This window comes from Aulostomus chinensis, chromosome 15 (genome assembly GCF_037954235.1).
Source record: "Aulostomus chinensis isolate RoL2024-O1b breed Wild chromosome 15, RoL_Achi_v1.0, whole genome shotgun sequence".
Classification (NCBI taxonomy): Eukaryota; Metazoa; Chordata; class Actinopteri; order Syngnathiformes; family Aulostomidae; genus Aulostomus; species Aulostomus chinensis.
This window is the reverse complement of record NC_141334.1, coordinates 5768540-5786688: the sequence shown is the minus strand read 5'-3', so window position 1 is coordinate 5786688 and position 18149 is coordinate 5768540. Positions and strand designations below refer to the sequence as shown.

The following is an 18149-nucleotide window of genomic DNA, read 5'->3' as shown; positions in this document are numbered from 1 at the left end:
TTATACTGTGAAGCACTTATTTATCACTTTTATATAAATGAGGGTTTTATTTTTGGCAGTCGTTTGAAATCTGTATTGCCTGATAAGACGAAGATTTACCAGTTCAAACAAACCACCTCGAACAAAGTGAACAAATGTGTGAAGGGGAAAAAAAAGGGACTTTGATTGTGATAACAAGGGAGATTGCACTTGCGGTCTTATTGTTTCCAGTACGTTGTAAATACGAGAGCACAGAAGGAAATGCCACGTGTACACACTGCGCATGCTCAACCATTTTTACGTTGATCCTTCTGGGTGATCCCAACTTCCGGTTTCACACGACTACTCTGACAAGGCCTATCGTTACTAACCCGTAGGTAGTTGAACGGGGTTTCGGTAATAGCCATGGCCGTGTGATCGCCAAGAAGTCATCTAATTAACTTTTAAGGAAACTACGAGACAACACCGCAGACGCCGCTTTGACCCAACACAACGTCGTCAGAGCCACAAGTTTGAACGATACAGCGCGACTGCCAGCTAGTTAGCTAGCTAAAGACGCAGCTAGCTATTCGCCAACCAAGCACCTCTAAATTAGATCCTGGTGTCTGTTTCAAGATGTCAACTGCGGGGTTTAACTCTCAGAATGGGACGGGGACAGGGCAGTCATATGCGAATGGTATGTACAGTTACCAAGTACTTTACGTAAATATACGGCGAATTGATTTATATTACCCATATGTTTAACGTTGGCAAAAAGCTAACGGTAACAGCACTTTCTGGATCTTGACTGTGGCCATTTGCTAACTGCTAGCCATCTAGCTTGCCTGGAAACGCTGTAACGTTACTAAGCAAGAGTGACATGAGAAGAATGATTATACAAGGAAAGGAACGCTGGGCCATTACTGATTTTATTATTTATGCTCAGCTTTCTATCAATGTGGCACATTTGCTCCAGTTGACGCTACGTGGATGTAGCCAGTGTGACTTTGATTTGTTGAGGTGGCAAACTCAACAGGTTGACAAAGTGAAGGGTAATTGAGCAAAACAACTGTTAAAAGTCAGGTGTTGGGTGTCCTGTCTCCCCGGATCGTCCCCCAGTAACATGAGGAGGATGCTGTGATCCTAATACACTAATATTTCACTTCTATCTACTTGCTGCTTGGTTAACCAGAATCTTCCTGACATGTTAACACTTTTACCAGGTTTTGACTCCTGTGAGTTTTTCCAACCCTGTCTCATTTACATTGACTTATTCCCTCACAGATTTATTAGTTCCCTCACTGTTGTGCAATCCTGATTTCAACAGGTTTCAGAACTCCGGTATGTTATTGCTCTGTTTCGCTGTCCATGTGGCACATTGGGCTTGATCCAAATGCATAACCGACGTGCTGAAGTTTAATGTTACGCTACCATTTCTATCTGCTTTTTGGAACATTAGAGGAAAACAATCCAAGGGTACATGGTGGAAGCTTGTCTTTTTGATGTATTTCATGGTGCAGTCGTACAAAATAGAGCAGACTAAGCAATTGTATCTTGAGTTTATAATGTTGGTTTTCTAAAGTTGCAGAGCAACATGTGTCTGAATGTGTTGTTCCTACATTACACTTTAGTGGCCAATCAAGATGGCAATTTGATTAAAGAATTGTAACACAGCTCTGCGCTCTTAGATTTGATCAATCTGACAACAATCAATATCAACAATGAACAATAATTCTGTTATTAACATTGCATTAACCTAGCAAAAGGCTATATATGGCCCATCGTCAGAAAAAATGAGAAGTTCACTCTTAGAGGAGTCTGATTTGGCTTGCAATTTTCAAACACTCATGAGTCAGTGAGGTCAGTAGTTTTCCTGAGATGGGAAAAACAACTACAGAAGTTATTAGAAAGGGGGAGATTTTCACTGGCAGTGTAGCATTAAAATCATAAGGGGGTGGGGTAAAAGTCTTGGAAACTGCTGAAGTCTGAACATAAGTTAAGATTTATCATGGTTAGGACTGATGTGAATTTTGTCTGGCGTTACTTAAAGACTTAAAGATAAGCATGTGCCTCCCAAAATATTATTACATTTTATGTCAGTGAGTGATGGGATCAAACTGTCCTCAAAGGTCCACTGATGCCACTGATTCTGGAGATTGCTGAAGAGGTTATTCTGCATCAGAATCTTTGAGATTGGACACAAGCTGTGATTGGCTCTAGAGTTTTAGTTCTTAAAACTTCCCTGTTCTCAAGAAGGACAAAGATTTGAGGTGGATTATGTGGCTTCATCTATCTTTGCTCATTGAGAGAAGCTGTTTCCTAATCCCCTCTCACTTAGCTGATTTACCTCTCCCTCCAGCAGTGTAGTGCAGGACTGAGTGGATAGTGGGGAGAATCCGTTGGAGTTATGTCATCAGTTAGGATATAATGAAGGCTACTATCAGTGATGTAGCGATTTTTGTGCTTTTGGTTATTTAGGAAATGCATTTCTAAGCAGAAAGTGCTATTCTGTCCTCCTCTTCTTCTGCTTGCTTGTTTTTATTGTCAGCAGAATCTTGGGTCCACTATTTCAAACAAGACTTCATCAAATCCTGCTTTGGTTTTCAGTGAAATGGTATCGCAGCTCATGGTATTAGCTTGTGAAAGTACTAAACTAAAATTCAAGGATAGACCTATTCTTTTTTTTTTTTAATCAGAAAAGCAAAGCTTTCTTTTTTGTGCCTGTGGTTTTACTACTTTGCTCACTTAGGAAAAGCCTCAGTACAAGTGATTACAGATCACGATTAAGGTAAAGGGATTATACCCTGGGCTGTCAGTTCATTGGTCATTTTCTGCATCTGAGAGGTTTTCACTCCGTGTCCTCACCGCCGGTGCTGTGTTATCTGATATACTATTTTGAACTGTGCTTCAGATTCTAACTAAATGATATGCCTTAATCAAAATAAAGAAAAAATGTAATTTTGTGCTTTATGAAGAATTTGCCTCCAAATTTTGTTGATTGCCTGACTCATGCTCCATCCATCCTTCAAGATTCTCTAACATGGCAATGTTTGGCTTCCTCTGGTCTCCAGGTCCATCACAGAATCCAGTTGCTGTTCAGCAGCTGCCAGGCGTCAGCTATGGCATGACTCACCAACCAACCTACAATCCAATGCAAGCCAAAGCTCCAGCTCCCCCTAGCTCTGGACTTTATCCCTCTGGGCCATACCAGCCTGTTCCTCCTGTCAGCTCCTACCAGCCTGGTCCACCACCCCCTTCTTTTCCAGCTGGTCCAGGCCAGCAACTGGTGACCAGGCCACCACTGGGAGGCCCTGTATCCCATACCCCTCCTCAGTCTGCTAGCCCCAGTCCTGGTCCAAGGCTGCCCCCTGCACAGGGTACACCTCCCCCTCCTGTTGTGTCTTCCAGTAGCTACTACTCACACCCCCAGCAGCAGCCGCCCATGGCTCCAACATGGCAATACAACTCTGCTCCCCCACCAATGGCGCCACCTACGTCCATGGGCATGCCGCCCCGTGGCCCTGTGGCAAATCATGTGAACCCAGCTCCAAGCTCTGCGACACCATTGGTGCCATCGGCACCTTACAGTACTGCACCGCCAGCCCTCGTTTCCCACAGCACCCAGCCCCCAGGACCAGGGATGCCCCCCACCTCTCTGCATGGATACACCCAGCGAGGTAAGAACACTGACACACACATTTGTATCAGGCCCTAAATCATTGTAACACCCTCTGAAACACAGCTGACATTGTACATGGCTCACATTAGGATTTTATTATGATTTACCATGATACAATATCAACACTAGGGGATGGAATAGAGATACAGTGTTGTGAAAAAAAGTTGCGTTACTTTGCTGTATTGGTCTTATTGCAAAGCTTTAGCTGACAAGAGTATTGGATGCAAGTCTAGCTTCCTCCTCTTCTGTCCACATCAGGGAAAAAAAAGTCACTGAAACTTTATTACAAAAATTACCCGGTGACAAAGTACTTGGAGAGTTCAATCAGTAAAAAAATAAACTTTAGAAAAGTAACTCAAAGATCTTCATCAGCCAATCATGTCTTGAAAACATAGTGTTCATCCAGTGTCTGCTAATTTCCCTCCAATAACCTGTTCAGTGTTTTGTCTCCTTTTTGCTCGTTGTCTGGGTGAAAGAATCCCACTTGCCGTAGATATGAGTATCTAAAAATGCTGATATGTTGGACCTGGACGTTGCCCTCAAGTCTCACATTGAACATGTTGGCTGAGTAATGCCACTGGATCACTCTCAGCCACAATGAGTCATTTATTCTTGAGTTTGTACAAAGTTCAAAGGATGAACTGATTTTAATGGAGCTGCATGACATGATTTCAGCTTGGTTTTCTGGTGTGTTGTATTCTCAGAACGGTCCTTCCATGATGTTTTCTTCAGCCTGTAGAACACGTTTGCTGGTAATAAGGCTGTAATATTTTCACAACACTGATATTTGAACGCACATTTTAACTTTGCAAAAACTGGACCTTCTGCCGTTATGAAGAACCTTCAGCCCTGTTGATTGGTTAATCTTTATCCACAACATCTTGATGATTTTCCCAAGCATTTTGAGAATTAATCTTGATTTATCAACTATCTTTTGTGCTGCACATTTGTGCAAAGACACCGTGGCTGTTGGACTGCTCCCAACATCATATCTCTCTTATTGTCCCATTACCTGGGATATTGCTGTTCACATTTACACCCCAGCAGCAGGACTTTGCTCGGTTTTAGTGACCTTTGACCCCGCAGCATCATCAACTCAACTGGACTCATCACAGTCATATCTGTGGAATTAAAGGTTGACTGTAGTGATTATTTGTTAATTATCATAGTTGTGTGTATTTTGCTTTAAGATGTCCCATATTTTACCGTTTGCCTCAGTCATGAGAGCGAGCGAGCTGTCCCAGTCTGAGAAACTGAGCAAAAGCGCCATGGTTTATCAGAGTGACTTTTCTGACATGAGACAGCTTTTCCATCTTTGGCAAACTGTTGATTTCCTTTATCAGATAAAAATGCCGCCACTGGATCGCTTCCAGGCACCGTGACTCATTTACTTTGATTTTGTACAAAGTTCAAAGGATGAATAGATATTAATGTAGCTACATGACATGATTTCAACTTTAGTTTCAAGTGCAGTTGTATTCCCAAAATGATAACTTTTTTTTCTTTTGTGGAAATATAATGTAATTTGATATAACAAAGACTCTCACAGTACTTTGAGCTCTTGCTTTGATGGCTAAATATCCTAAGTGGGGAGATAGTGTCACAGTTATTCCATTTAAGACATTTGTTTGTCAAACTAAAGACCGTTAATAGAGGAATTTAATAACTTTCTGCCAGAGTGGTCACGGCCGGGGCTAAAATACCAAACAGCTGCTGGTTGTAGTTTTTAAAAATGACTGAGTTTCCCAACAAATATGATTTAATCTTTAATGAAAATGAGTTGTTAGTTGCAGCCCTAACAAGAAATTCTTTCCCTCCAAGGCCCTGCGCCTCCTATAACGAATCCCATGGCTCCCCACGCATACCAACCTAACAGAGCTCCCTATGGGCCACCCCCCACTGGCCCACCTCCTACAGGGCCTCCACCTGCTGGCCCACCACCTCCAGGCCCACCAACAATGAAACCACCTCCCGCTGGACCCCCAGTGGCCAATGCCACAACTTCCCCCCCAAAGGCAGATGGTAAGATTTTTATGATCTTTTTCATGGTGACACATTTTTGTGCTTTACATGTGTGACATAGTGGCAACAGTGCGCTTTCAAATTTCCAGTAAGACGGTTTATCCAGTCTCTTGATTGGTATTTAAAGCTGGGTTTATGGCAGCCTGTACGCTCTATGTTAACTGACCTTCACAAACACAATGATGCATATATGTGATGCCTTACCTTAACACTGAGGCTTTGGCTGCTGTTAGACATACTGTGTAGAAACAAGGACATGAATGGAGTGATTCCACTATTTTGACTGATAGTGTCTGATATCGTGGCTAAATATGACAGATTTAAGACTGTCAGGCGGATTGCAGATGGTCAGACAGTGGCTTGTTTTAACTAGGTCAGCATGCTTGATTTGAATGTTGGAGGTCAACGTCTGTGCAGCGAAACATCTTTCCCTCAAATTGAACAAATAGCACGACACAAATGATGTGGGTTTGTGTTCATTGTGATGTTTGAACGCTGTGATGCCACAACTTTTACAGGCCAAGCATTATTGTTCTGATGAGCTTCTGTTGTTTCCCTCCGCCCCCTGTTCTCCTTCTTCCCCATGCTAGCTCAGTGTGGGGGGGCTGTCAGCAGCACTCTGTCCCCCACTGAGCCCGACAGCCTGGAGGGGGATATTGAATGTCCAGGTGTGGCTAAATCTGTCAGTAGCTGTTAGATGTCATGTCACTGTTGTGCTGCCCATCCTGTCCTCTCTCTTTTGCTGCTCTTGGTGTCCTGAGGTGAACTTTTTTCAGACATGTAGCTCAGCTGATCTGAAGCTCATATCTTTTATAGATTAATGCAGAAACTACAAGATTAAGTTTCGAGATAATATAAAGTCGCTCTGCCTTGATCTCTATAACTTGTGCTTTGTAGCTGGATTAGAGATGGGGTATCAGATTGGTAATATTGGAAATGATGTGCCAATATTGAAGTTATTCACATCAGATATTGGAATGATGCTGCCACTCCACACACTGATCCAAGTTCCATTCCCACCAACTTAACATGAGACACAAAAGCAATCCCTACACACAGTACAAATAATTCTCTTTTGAATACATTTAAATTCATTGCTTTTGTGTTCATTTTTTGCTCTTTTGATAAATGCTGTGTGGTTTACGACAGTTTTGTGATGTAACCGTAAACATAATGCCAACGACAACAGTAGTGTTAATTATCAAGAAAAAGGAGACCTGGTATCAGAATCAGTACCTGTATCTTCAGACTTGTATTGGAATTGGGTCAGGACTCAGATCATGTGGATCAGTGCATCTTTGAGCTGGTTGTTCATATTGAGGGGTCTTATCAGGTATGATGCTTCTGCCTCAGTGAGCTAGCATCAGTGCATCCCTGTCAACATACACGTCATGTCAGTAGTTCATCTTTACTCTTCGTTCTCATCATATGTTCGACATAAATACAAATATTAGGTGTATCTAGATACTGTAGTTAACTTCCTCTAAGCACCATACACCCATTCTCTTAATCAACACTTCTGAATGTGCCATTTTGACCAAAGTGTGTGTGGAACCATGGAACCAGAGGTACTCGTGAGGAACCAATCCTGTTGTGTGTTTCTCAGCAGCATCTGAATAACCATGTTTATTGTGCAATTGTCACCCGTGATGGATTACCAAAAAAAAATATATATATATATGTGTGTGTGTGTGTATATATATATATATATATATATATATATATATATATATTATACAGTGTTCTGAAATGCAGAATTAACAGGAAAAAAACAAGAATTTATTTAACTGGTTCTTGACCTTGATGTTTTACTCAGAAAAGGAGACTGAAAACTCCGAGCACCCTTCTCAAGCACGAGAAGGTAAATCGAGAGGTATTCACGTTGCTGTCTTTCCGGGTAGTTCAGGTTTTGTTTTGTTTTTTTACAGAATTAGTCCCTCATTTAGTCCCTGGTTCCTCCAGTCCAAATGCAGGTTTGGACACTTGTGTTCTTCAAAGGTTCCTGCAGTGGAGATGCCCTGTATGTGTCCATCTTGTAGTCATCTTTTCTGTTGTTAACTCCTTCTGTCTCAATCCCCCCACACAATCTGGGATAGAAATAGTGAAAAGTGTCACTAAAATGAATCCTATCACATATGTTTGCATTGAAACAGGAAACATGTCCGGCAATGGCCCACAAGCATCAAACAGCTACAATCATCTTGACAACAAAATGGGTAAGGCCATTTTCTGTCACGTTCCACATATTTTTGGTCCTCTTTCTGTTCCCATCAGTTTTTGGAGGCGGCGTAGAAGAAAATAATTTCTGCAGTGCTTAAAAATCCCATCCTGCTGCATTGATTGTATTTATTGAATACACTGAGGTACATAATGTCACAGAAGAAATGCAAAAGTATCTGCAGTTTTCTGACATGAAACTCCCTCAGAGGTGTGAGAAACTTCTTGGGAATTTATTAATTTTTGTAACTCTTCCTCTCCAGCCGGCCCACCCCAGCCCGTTCCACCCCAGCCTGGCCCGCCCCAGCCTGGCCTGCCTCAGCCCGGCCTGCCCCAGCCTGGTCCACCTGGTCGACACTTAGGACACTACCCATCCCTCCCTCCAGGATACCAACAATCACCGGCACCCCACAATGCCACTTCCCACATGCACCCTGCAATCCAGAGCGCCACGCAGCCTTATACTCAAGGCCCTCAGCCCTACCAGCAGGTGAGAGGGATGTGCTGCATGGGCACTGGGTTCTGTTGAAGCAATGTAAATACTGTTTGTTTGCTCATTGTTTTTGTTTGTGAAGCAACGTGCTCAGCCCCTTCTACCATGCGTTTGCTTTTCACTTCCGCATACATGCAAAATTCTTTAATAAAGTATTATATTATACTATTTTATTATACTATTATCTCTAAAAGAAAGCCTTGATTGTTCAATGCATCTGGTTTTCTTTCTCTCAGCCCCCTGGAGGGCCAGGGCCGTCCCAGCTGAGCCCGACCTTGGCAGCCATGAGTCTCCAGTCTAGCACCCCAGAGGCCCTGAGAGTGGTCAACTTGCTGCAAGAGAGAAACCTACTGCCATCAGGTCCCATCCCCGCCCCAGCACCCTGCCTCCCCCAAGACTTGCAGAAAATCAACTGCAACCCAGAGTAGGTCAACCGCATGCACGATAACTCTGGCTGTTGTTTGATCATCTTATTGTCCTTTAAACCTGATATCTTTGATGCACTTTGATAACGCATTGAAAACAGGAATGGTGGATGTAAGTGGTCATCTACTCATGACTTCATTCTATTACATTTGCAAAAACCAGAGATAAAATGAACTCTGCATGCAGTTCCTGTGCTTTTAGCTTGTGTGTTTATTTGTCTCCAGGGTTTTCCGCTGCACGCTGAGCAGCATCCCTCAGACACAGTCTCTGCTCAATAAAGCCAAGATGCCACTGGGCCTGCTGCTACACCCCTTCAAAGACCTCTTGGTAAACTCAGCAAACCAATATTTAATGTTCACACCCATCAGTCAATGCATTTGCATCGATTTTGAATAATTCTGTAACATTGTGTAATTATGAAAATAAGGTTAACGAAGACGGAGAGCTTAAGAAAGACAGTTAATGGAGAAAGCTCATTTCTGGACATGTGTGAGCTTCACTTTGCCCTTCAGGATTTTGAGTGTGTACTTGAAGACATTGATCTCTGGTTTTGTTGCTTTAGATGCAGCTGATATGTTTAGCTCTTACTCTGAGAATGCTCCTAACTCTTCTCAGAACAAGGTTTGACTAAATACACCCCTGGGCCAAATTCAATGGACTGATTTGATGTCTGTTCCTCTGGGAACTGAGGACTTAGGCAACAGAGACATTGTACAACTTTGGACACAAAGTCTTTATTGAAATGTCCTTTACAATTTGCTACAAACAAGCAGTGAGTTTTTCCTGGAGGCACTCCTCACATAGAGGGTGGTTTTGTTCTCTTGCAGCAACTTCCTGTGGTGACATCCAGCACCATCGTCAGGTGTCGGTCTTGCAGAACCTATATCAACCCTTTCGTCTCCTTCCTGGATCAGAGGAGGTGGAAATGCAATCTGTGCTGTCGGGTCAATGATGGTAGGTATTTGGGGGGGGGGGGCTGAGTGTGGGGTCGACTAAAACAAAAAGCACCTCTGTCAGTGATAACAGTGGAGGATATCCTCTTAAATATCCAATCTTGAAACCCTTTGAATAAAACGCATTTCCATTGATATGAAATGTTTTTAATCTTCAAAGAGCTGATGGTGTGTGTGTGTGTGTCATTCTCTCTGTGTGTAGTTCCAGAAGAGTTTATGTACAACCCAGTCAGTAGATCATACGGAGAGCCACACAAAAGACCCGAGGTCCAAAACGCCACCATTGAGTTCATTGCTCCTTCAGAATACATGGTAGGTTTCAAATATGCCGCTGTTGAAGTTGCCCAGTCATAAGAACTGCTCATTTTCATGAAAAAGTATTAATGGTAGTGTCACACATTCTAGGCTGTGTGAGATTGTGAAGGTGTGTTTGTATTGACTGTGTGGTGTGTCATGTGTTTACCCAGCTGAGGCCACCACAGCCTGCTGTTTACCTCTTCCTTCTGGACGTATCCCACAATGCAGTGGAGACGGGCTACCTGAATGTGTTCTGTCAGTCTATGCTGGACAACATCAATGCGTATGTACTAACCTCCTGTTGGTAGAGATGGTGAGAGGACGCCATGTCAACCTTGTCTCAGTGTTTGAGGTTTTTCAGGGAAACTGGTCATTGAATAAACTGACGTAAGGGATGAAGATTCAGTGAGGTAGCGTCATAGATTTACTGCACAGTTGAAGTGAATCCGTGGATACGTTTCCACTGTGCAGCTCAGTTGTTATGTCGGGCGCATAATTTACATACTTTTCTCCAACCTGTCAGTTTCTTTCTGTTAATGTTCTTGTTTTCTTTGGGTCAGTGTGTTAATGGCCACTTACAAAGAACTTATACAAATGTGTGTCTTTGTATATCCAAGGCTTCCTGGAGACTCACGGACAAAAGTTGGCTTCATCACCTTTGACAGCACCATCCACTTCTACAACCTCCAGGAGGGGCTTTCCCAGCCTCAGATGCTCATTGTGTCTGACATTGACGGTGAGGTTGAGTTTATCCTTTTAACACATTGTGATTTAGACGAAAACTGTGTGAAATTTCTCAAACATGCGGATACATACAGATGTTTTAATGTTAAGAACTAAGAATCATCAAGATGGCACAACCACAACCGGTCTCTTTTTGATAGTCTTGAAATTAATCACTTCAGTAAAGCTGCACTTCTAAAAATGACTTTGATTGATAAAATGACATCAGTGTGTATGATTACATTCTATTTGTCTAAAATATAATTTTATGCTTTACAGATATCTTTCTACCAACACCAGACAGCCTTTTAGTAAACCTCAATGAATGCAAAGAGGTAAGAAACTTGATTATTTATTTAATAGTCCAAAACTTCCTCAGTTAGTGATTTTTCTGAATATTTGGCTTAATTTTGATGGCACGGTGGTGCAGTGGTCAGCACTGTAGCCTCACATAAAGGAGCTTCTGGGTTCAAGCCCCGGTTCCATCACAGGATCTTTCTGTGTGGAGTCTGCATGTTCTCCCTGTTCCTGTGTGGGTTCTCTTTGGTACTCCGGCTTCCTCCCACAGTCCAAAGACATCAAGAGGGGACGAGGCTGATTGATACTCTAAATTGACTGTAGGTGTGGCTGTGAGTGTGAATGGTTGTTTGTCTCTATGTGTTGGCCCTGTGATGGACTGGCGACCTGTCCAGCGTGAACCCCGCCTCTCACCCTTAGCCGCTTGGATAGGCTCTCCCCCCCCCCCCCGATAAGCAGTAGAAAATGGATGGATGGCTCAATTCATTTCTTTTATACTGTGACTGAAACTGTACAACATCTTTCAACATTATGGCCACACTGCTGAGTGAGAGAGAGAACATATATAAACCTCACCCGGTTCATAGAAGAAGAGGAAATTCCTAAACAATGGCATTCCCTCCAGGATCAAACGTTTGTCATAACAGAATATTTGTGTTGCAGCTTGTGCAGGATCTTTTGAAGAGCTTACCAACTTTATTTGAAAAAACCATGGAGACCCAGTCGGCCTTGGGTTCAGCCCTGCAAGCAGCCTTCAAGCTGCTGTCTCCCACAGGAGGGCGTATGTCTGTTTTTCAGACTCAGCTGCCGAACCTCGGTGCTGGGGCCCTCCAATCCAGAGAAGACCCCAACCAGCGGGCATCTGCCAAGGCAAGAGCTGACATGAGGTTTATCAATAGACACTGAAGAACAAACAGTCGTGGAAATAACCTTTTTAACCCACAGCAGTACACCTGCCAGCATAGAGAATCACTCATTTATGAGAGAGATTTTTTGGCTCATCATCCCCTCTGGTGTGTTTTCCAACAGGACATCCAGCACTTATCCCCGGCGACAGACTTCTATAAGAAGTTGGCCCTGGACTGCTCGGGCCAGCAGGTAGCCGTCGACCTGTTCCTACTCAGCGCTCAGTACTGTGACCTGGCGTCACTCGGTGAGTCTCAACCGGGTCTGATGGGAGGGGAGGGACTGACAAAAGGAGGCTTTGATTTTATATTTTGACAGAGCTACTAATCAGTACAGGATACTTTTAACTGCACTGTGTCCCTTTTTTTTAAATTTACAAATTATATTTGTGTATGATGGCTTATATTTTCCTGATGAATAAAAAGAACTCCTGAGATAGAAATGCTTTGAAAAATAACAAATGTTTCAGAAATTCCAATTGATTTTTGTTTCACTTTTAAATAAATAATTTAAAAACATAGGTCATCAGACATTAAAAAAAGTGGAAGATGTTTTAAATTTCACAACATGCTCATTTCTCCTTGCCAAAAGCAGACTACCAAAGTCATCACATTTTTTTCTTTGCCATTGTAGATCCAAGCACAGTAGAAGAGGGAATGAATCCGTTTGAATGGTCTGACTTAAAATCTCATGGCACAACCTCTCCGCTTGTCAACCTTCTTTCTCCCAGGCTGCATATCCAGATACTCAGCAGGCAGCGTTTACTACTTCCCCTCCTACCACCACCAACACAACCCTGCCCAGGTCGAGCGCTTCCAGAAGGATCTAAAGAGATACTTGACAAGGAAGATTGGCTTCGAGGCTGTCATGAGGATACGCTGCACCAAAGGTCTGTTCAGGAGAGAACAGATGGGTTCAGTTCATCGGTTTCAATGTTCCGCTTTTGTCTTCTGAAGATTCTCAATGCTGTTACACGTTCATGCTGGATCTTAGAGTCTAGGTTCTGTTTTGTTTTGTTTTTTGTTCGTTTCTGATGTCAGAATTACTGTTCTGCAGTTTACTGTGTGTTTAATGCAGTGGCTCCAGATTGATGGATTTCATCTCTCTCTCTCTTTTTGTAGGTCTTTCCATTCACACGTTCCACGGAAACTTCTTCGTGCGCTCCACAGATCTGTTGTCTCTCCCCAACGTGAACCCTGATGCCGGCTTCGCAGTTCAAATGTCCATTGAGGAAAACCTGGATGACATGCAGGTCGTCTCTTTCCAGGCTGCACTACTTTACACCTCCAGCAAAGGTAAAAACACACACACACACTAAGTCTTATTTAATACTGTTGGGGACTTTAGGATTAATCCAGCCGTTGTGATTACATTGAGGTCACGTGTGGCTTGTCTTACAGGCGAGCGGAGGATCCGTGTGCACACCTTGTGTCTCCCTGTGGTCAGTTCCCTGTCAGATATCTTTGCTGGAGCTGATGTTCAGGCCATCACTGGACTGTTGGCTTGCATGGGTGTGTATTAAAAGTAACTCTTTGAAGGGAACTCTTCATGATCTGAGACAAACGTCATGCATGTTGTGCTTACAATACAGAATGCTTGGATGTTTAAACGGAAAACAGAACTTGTTTTTTCTTGGACAGAAGATCCAGTCATAATTCTCACTTGCGATTTTCATCTGTTATCATCCTCGTCATTGGAAATGAAAGCTGGAACATGAAGCTCTCTTTAAACAGGCAGTATTCAGGAAAGGTTGTCTTCATGCAGTTTGACTTGATTACATCATGTGAGGAGAATTATCTGATGTAATCATGTCAGCATGATTACATACAGAGTGCTGAGGCTTCACTGAAATTAATTCATCTTCGCATCAAATTGTCTTTTGATTGGCGAGCTGCTAAATTGCTGCAAGGTTTTTATCCACTTCACTGTTACTAGCACTGACAGATGGTGATGAGTGGCGACAGCTGTGGTTGCCAAGTAACCACCACACACTGAGCACTCAAAGCTGTGCAGGCTCATCTCACATTCAGACATACAAAACAGCCCCAAGATGTGGAAGCCTGAAGTTTGGCTTTCAGGTCATTTTGATCTCGTGGTGAAGACCAGGTGAAGGAGACCTGTTGACACTTTATCAAACACGATCACTGCAAATGAACAATCAGTCCAAGTCATGCGAGGTGTGAATGATGATGGCTGACAGCTACTCTGAATGTTCATCATTGCACACAATAATAGTTTTAACTTCATATTCCTGCAGAGTAGTTTGGGGTTCTGTTGCTTATTTGCATAGACTTAGATGGATGCCGGTCCAGTTTAGATTGGTGGTTCTACTGCCTTCAGGTGGTTTCATGTTATGATCAAGAGCAGTTAGCTTGGCTGTTCTTCTCATCCCCCCCCCCCCCACACACACACACACACACACACCAAAATAACATGTAAAAATAACATGTAGTGGCCTATTAAGAAGGTCTGTACTCCGCCGGTTACTTGGCAACCTCTCAATAACTGTAAGCTAATTGGCAAATGGCTCTAGTGTCATGTTTAATGAGCTAAGATCGGAAAATGTTACAACATAGTAACTACTTTACCTGTGTCGCTGAGTTTTAACCAAGAGCTGCTACTCCGTCTTTAGATTTCATATCTTCAGTATAAATGTTGTTGATGTCTGCATGGCTCAAAGCAACTCCTCTTCCTCCTGATGACTGGAAATGCGTTCCCTTTGTAGCTGTGGACCGTTCGATGACGGCGAGTCTGAGTGACGCCAGAGATGCGATGACCAACGCTGCCATTGACTCACTGACGTCATACCGGCAGGCTGTGCTGACTATCCAACAGCCTGGCCTGCTGGCCCCGGCCTGTCTCAGGCTCTTCCCCCTCCTCATCCTCGCCCTTCTCAAACAGGTCTGCTTCACCACAAGATCCAGTCAGAGTTAGCATTCTCTTGGCTTAGGTAGTCAGTTTACAAATTTAGGGAACGCTAACATAAAACTCAAATTTTTCATTATGAAATTGCTTCTAATTTCTGTGTTGAAAACCACTCCTCTATTTTATTTTATTGTATTTTTTAATCAAAAGCACATATTTTAATTTGTTGGTGTGTGCACCTTTATAGAAAGCTTTCAGGACCGGCACCAGCACCAGGCTGGATGACCGGGTGTTTGCCATGTCTCAGCTGAAGTACCAGCCGCTGGCCTACGCCATGCTGATGATCCACCCTGCTCTGTACCGTGTGGATGACCTGACCGATGAGGTGAGCAGGGTGGAATTTGGAGGGGGCACGACAAGTTCTTCTTGTCACTCCATATCAGGATGTGGAGTAATTTTTGTCTTCCCTCACATGTCTTCAGGGGGCTCTGAACATCAGTGAGCGAACCATCCCTCAGCCCAGGGTGCAGCAGCTGTCTGTGGAGAAGCTCAGCAGGGAGGGAGCCTTCCTCATGGATGCTGGAACGGTGCGGTGCATTCAACCCTGCTTTAAAATTAACACTTGGAACAGATTTTTGACAGAAAAATCAGTTGTTTATCTTTCAGATGAATTTTCTGATGACTGTTACCTCATTGCTTGAATCAAACTCTGTCAACTCAAAGCTCTTTTGGATATAGATCCTCTAACTGAGGGTATGTGCGTTTCAATAACGCCAGTAATAATGAGGGATTTCTTGTTCAGAAAAAGTAGAAACCCAAGCGATTGACTTTCTGTGTAAATACTGTGTTGGTGTCAAACTTGGACTCTGTGCCTGTCCTTCACTGTTCCATCGACCTTTTTGCTTTGGTACTTTTTCGTATTTGTCTGTTTGTAAACTAAACATTTAACATTGTGAAGGAGCACAGTTATCATTATCAAACCAGGAAAGGCTCCAGTCAATCTGCTAAAAGCAGGAATGATGTGCACAAATGTTCACAGTGACGGCTTCAAATACCACAATACTAATTGTACAACTAATAATAATTCGATTTTCTTTGTAAATGTACTTAATATATATCTGTTCTGTTCCCAAAAGGTGTTATATCTGTGGATCGGACGCAACTGCAACCCCACCTTCCTCTCACAAGTCCTGGGAGTTCCAAACTATACCGCTGTGCCTGATAACCTGGTAGGAATATTTAGACTCCCACACACAGTCCTGTTATGGCCACAATCTGTGATGGGCCTGATTGAGTCCTCCAAGGACCTTAGTCTTGTGTATTTACACTCTCTTGCCTGCTATTGAAGATGACATCATCTCTCGCTCCTCTCACAGTATCTTCTCCCGGAGCTGGACACTGCAGAGTCACAGAGAACCAGAGCTTTCATTGGTTGGCTGAGGGATCAGAGGCCATTCTTCCCTTCCCTGCATGTCATCAGGTGGGTAACGCATACTGTTCCTCATAACGACGCACAAGTCTTCATATGTCCTCCATTCGGTGACAAAAGGCAAGTGTAACTTGTGTCTTCTGTTTTTTACTTTCTCAGGGACGAGAGCCAGCTTAAAGCCAACTTTATGCAGAACATGATTGAAGACCGAACAGAATCGGCCCTTTCATACTACGAGTTCCTGCTCCACCTCCAACAGCAAATCTCCAAATAATTTCTAGAGGGACTGTGGGGACGCACGAACACTGAATCAAGGATGGGCATCAGTGTATGTGTGTGTGTGTGTGTGCGTGTGGCAGCAGTGGGATGCTCCAGGTCCAGCTGCAGTCCGCCATCTCTCGAAGACAACCTCCTCTGAGCTGAACTGAAGTCAAATCAAACTGTGTGTGACTGATAAAACAGAGAGGGAGAGAGAAAATCCATTTTGGTGTTTCTTTGGCTCCTTTTACCCCGCTGAAGCCATACATCAGAATAAAAAACAAGACGATGATGATGATGATGTATTTCAATGATCGAATGAATCAGTGTTTATTCTCATAGAACAATAACGTCTAACTGAGGTATCGCTTTGATACAACCCAGGCAGACGGATGTATGAATAGTTCACGATGCACAGTCGTCTTTACAAGTGTATGTTAGTCTGCGTCTATGCTAAAGAGTGGGTGTACGAAGAAGTTAGTGTGTCTACACTCAGAGACTGTTCATGAGTGTCCCTTGGAGTATTTGTATACAGAACACCTGAGCTCTAACACTCAAATATTACCCGAAGGACAGAACTTGCCGCTTTTAATTTTTCAGTCTTTATAATTGTGTGTCAAACAAATCTGAGACTGTTGTGAAAGGTCGAAACCTGTCATCCGCTGACTTGAATGTGTGGACTCGGCAGTGGAACGTCGTGTCGTTGGGTCTGATCTGTCCTTCACAAGCTCCTCCTTTCTTCTGAACACCTGATGACATCGCAGTTCTGTTTATTAACTTCCTTTTTTTTCTGATTGTTTAATTTATGAGACTCCCAATCTGATTAAATTCTATAATTGCCTTGTATGGGAACTCACTTTTTTATTATTAAGCCTCTGTTTAAATACGGACTCTATATATGAAATATTTTAATATAATAGGATATGGGAAATTCTTTAACAGACATAACAAAGCCATTGTGATCTTTTAATCATGCTTATTGATACTTGTATATTGAAAAGACTGCATTATATAAAGGTGAAGAAATGCTGATAATTTTAGTATGACCATTAAGGTGAAATGACTCAGAAAATAAAATGTTTGGGACTTTTTAAATGTACTTGTGTTTTGATGGGTGAAAAGATTGAGACAACAAATCAGATTATGGACCAACTAGATTTTTCTTTAATCAGGTTTTCTGATTGGGTCTGATTTCATACAATTTGTAATTATGTATTATATGAACAAAATGTATTTAGAAAACAAATAAGTATGTTTTTGGTCTTCATGCACAAAATTGTCTTTCATAAAAAAGAATGATGAAAATAAAAAAAAAAATAGCCTGTGTTTGCATATAGCACAATTGAAAAGTGTGGCTGTGAGTCACGTGCCTCCAGTCAGGAATCTTATTTTAAGACTTTCTCTCTGAAAAGGGGACTTGTAACATGACTTAAGACCAGAGCATGAGGAATTGCATCTTTATCTTTTAGGTAATTTCTGAACCGTGACTTGTGACAAGACCTGTCTGATCCTAACAGCCCCTCTGACGTTAAGCCTTCATTTTATAGACAACAGCTGATTTACTGGCAGGAGCATGAGGCGTAGCTGCAGACAGACATCCCCAGAAAAACTTAAAAGAGGAGAAAC

General features: G+C 42.7%; 1 protein-coding gene across 2 annotated transcripts; it reads left to right on the top strand.

Moving 5' to 3' along the window:
- Positions 1 to 305: 305 nt before the first annotated feature.
- sec24a (SEC24 homolog A, COPII coat complex component) lies at positions 306 to 17804 on the top strand. 2 transcript variants are annotated; one of them, XM_086226100.1, is made up of 24 exons: positions 306 to 655; positions 3030 to 3635; positions 5459 to 5659; positions 6250 to 6327; positions 7813 to 7875; positions 8140 to 8366; positions 8606 to 8793; positions 9020 to 9122; positions 9623 to 9749; positions 9951 to 10060; positions 10216 to 10328; positions 10663 to 10781; positions 11048 to 11103; positions 11729 to 11935; positions 12095 to 12218; positions 12702 to 12860; positions 13093 to 13266; positions 13372 to 13482; positions 14697 to 14872; positions 15084 to 15221; positions 15319 to 15423; positions 15973 to 16065; positions 16213 to 16316; positions 16425 to 17804. In XM_086226100.1, the coding sequence occupies exons 1-24, from the start codon at positions 595 to 597 to the stop codon at positions 16537 to 16539; spliced, it is 3558 nt and encodes a 1185-aa protein (XP_086082226.1). In that variant the 5' UTR covers positions 306 to 594; the 3' UTR covers positions 16540 to 17804. The 2 variants fall into 2 exon arrangements, with proteins under 2 accessions (XP_086082226.1, XP_086082227.1); XM_086226101.1 differs by lacking the exon at positions 6250 to 6327 and having other exon boundaries at positions 16425 to 17803.
- Positions 17805 to 18149: the final 345 nt, after the last annotated feature.

Bases quoted from the DNA above. Each gene is read 5' to 3' on its own strand.
- sec24a (XM_086226100.1), top strand. From the start codon at position 595: ATGTCAACTGCGGGGTTTAACTCTCAGAATGGGACGGGGACAGGGCAG. The intron at 10,061-10,215 runs GTAGGTTTCAAA...GTGTTTACCCAG, and splicing joins TTGCTCCTTCAGAATACATG to CTGAGGCCACCACAGCCTGC. The intron at 15,424-15,972 runs GTGCGGTGCATT...TGTTCCCAAAAG, and splicing joins TCCTCATGGATGCTGGAACG to GTGTTATATCTGTGGATCGG.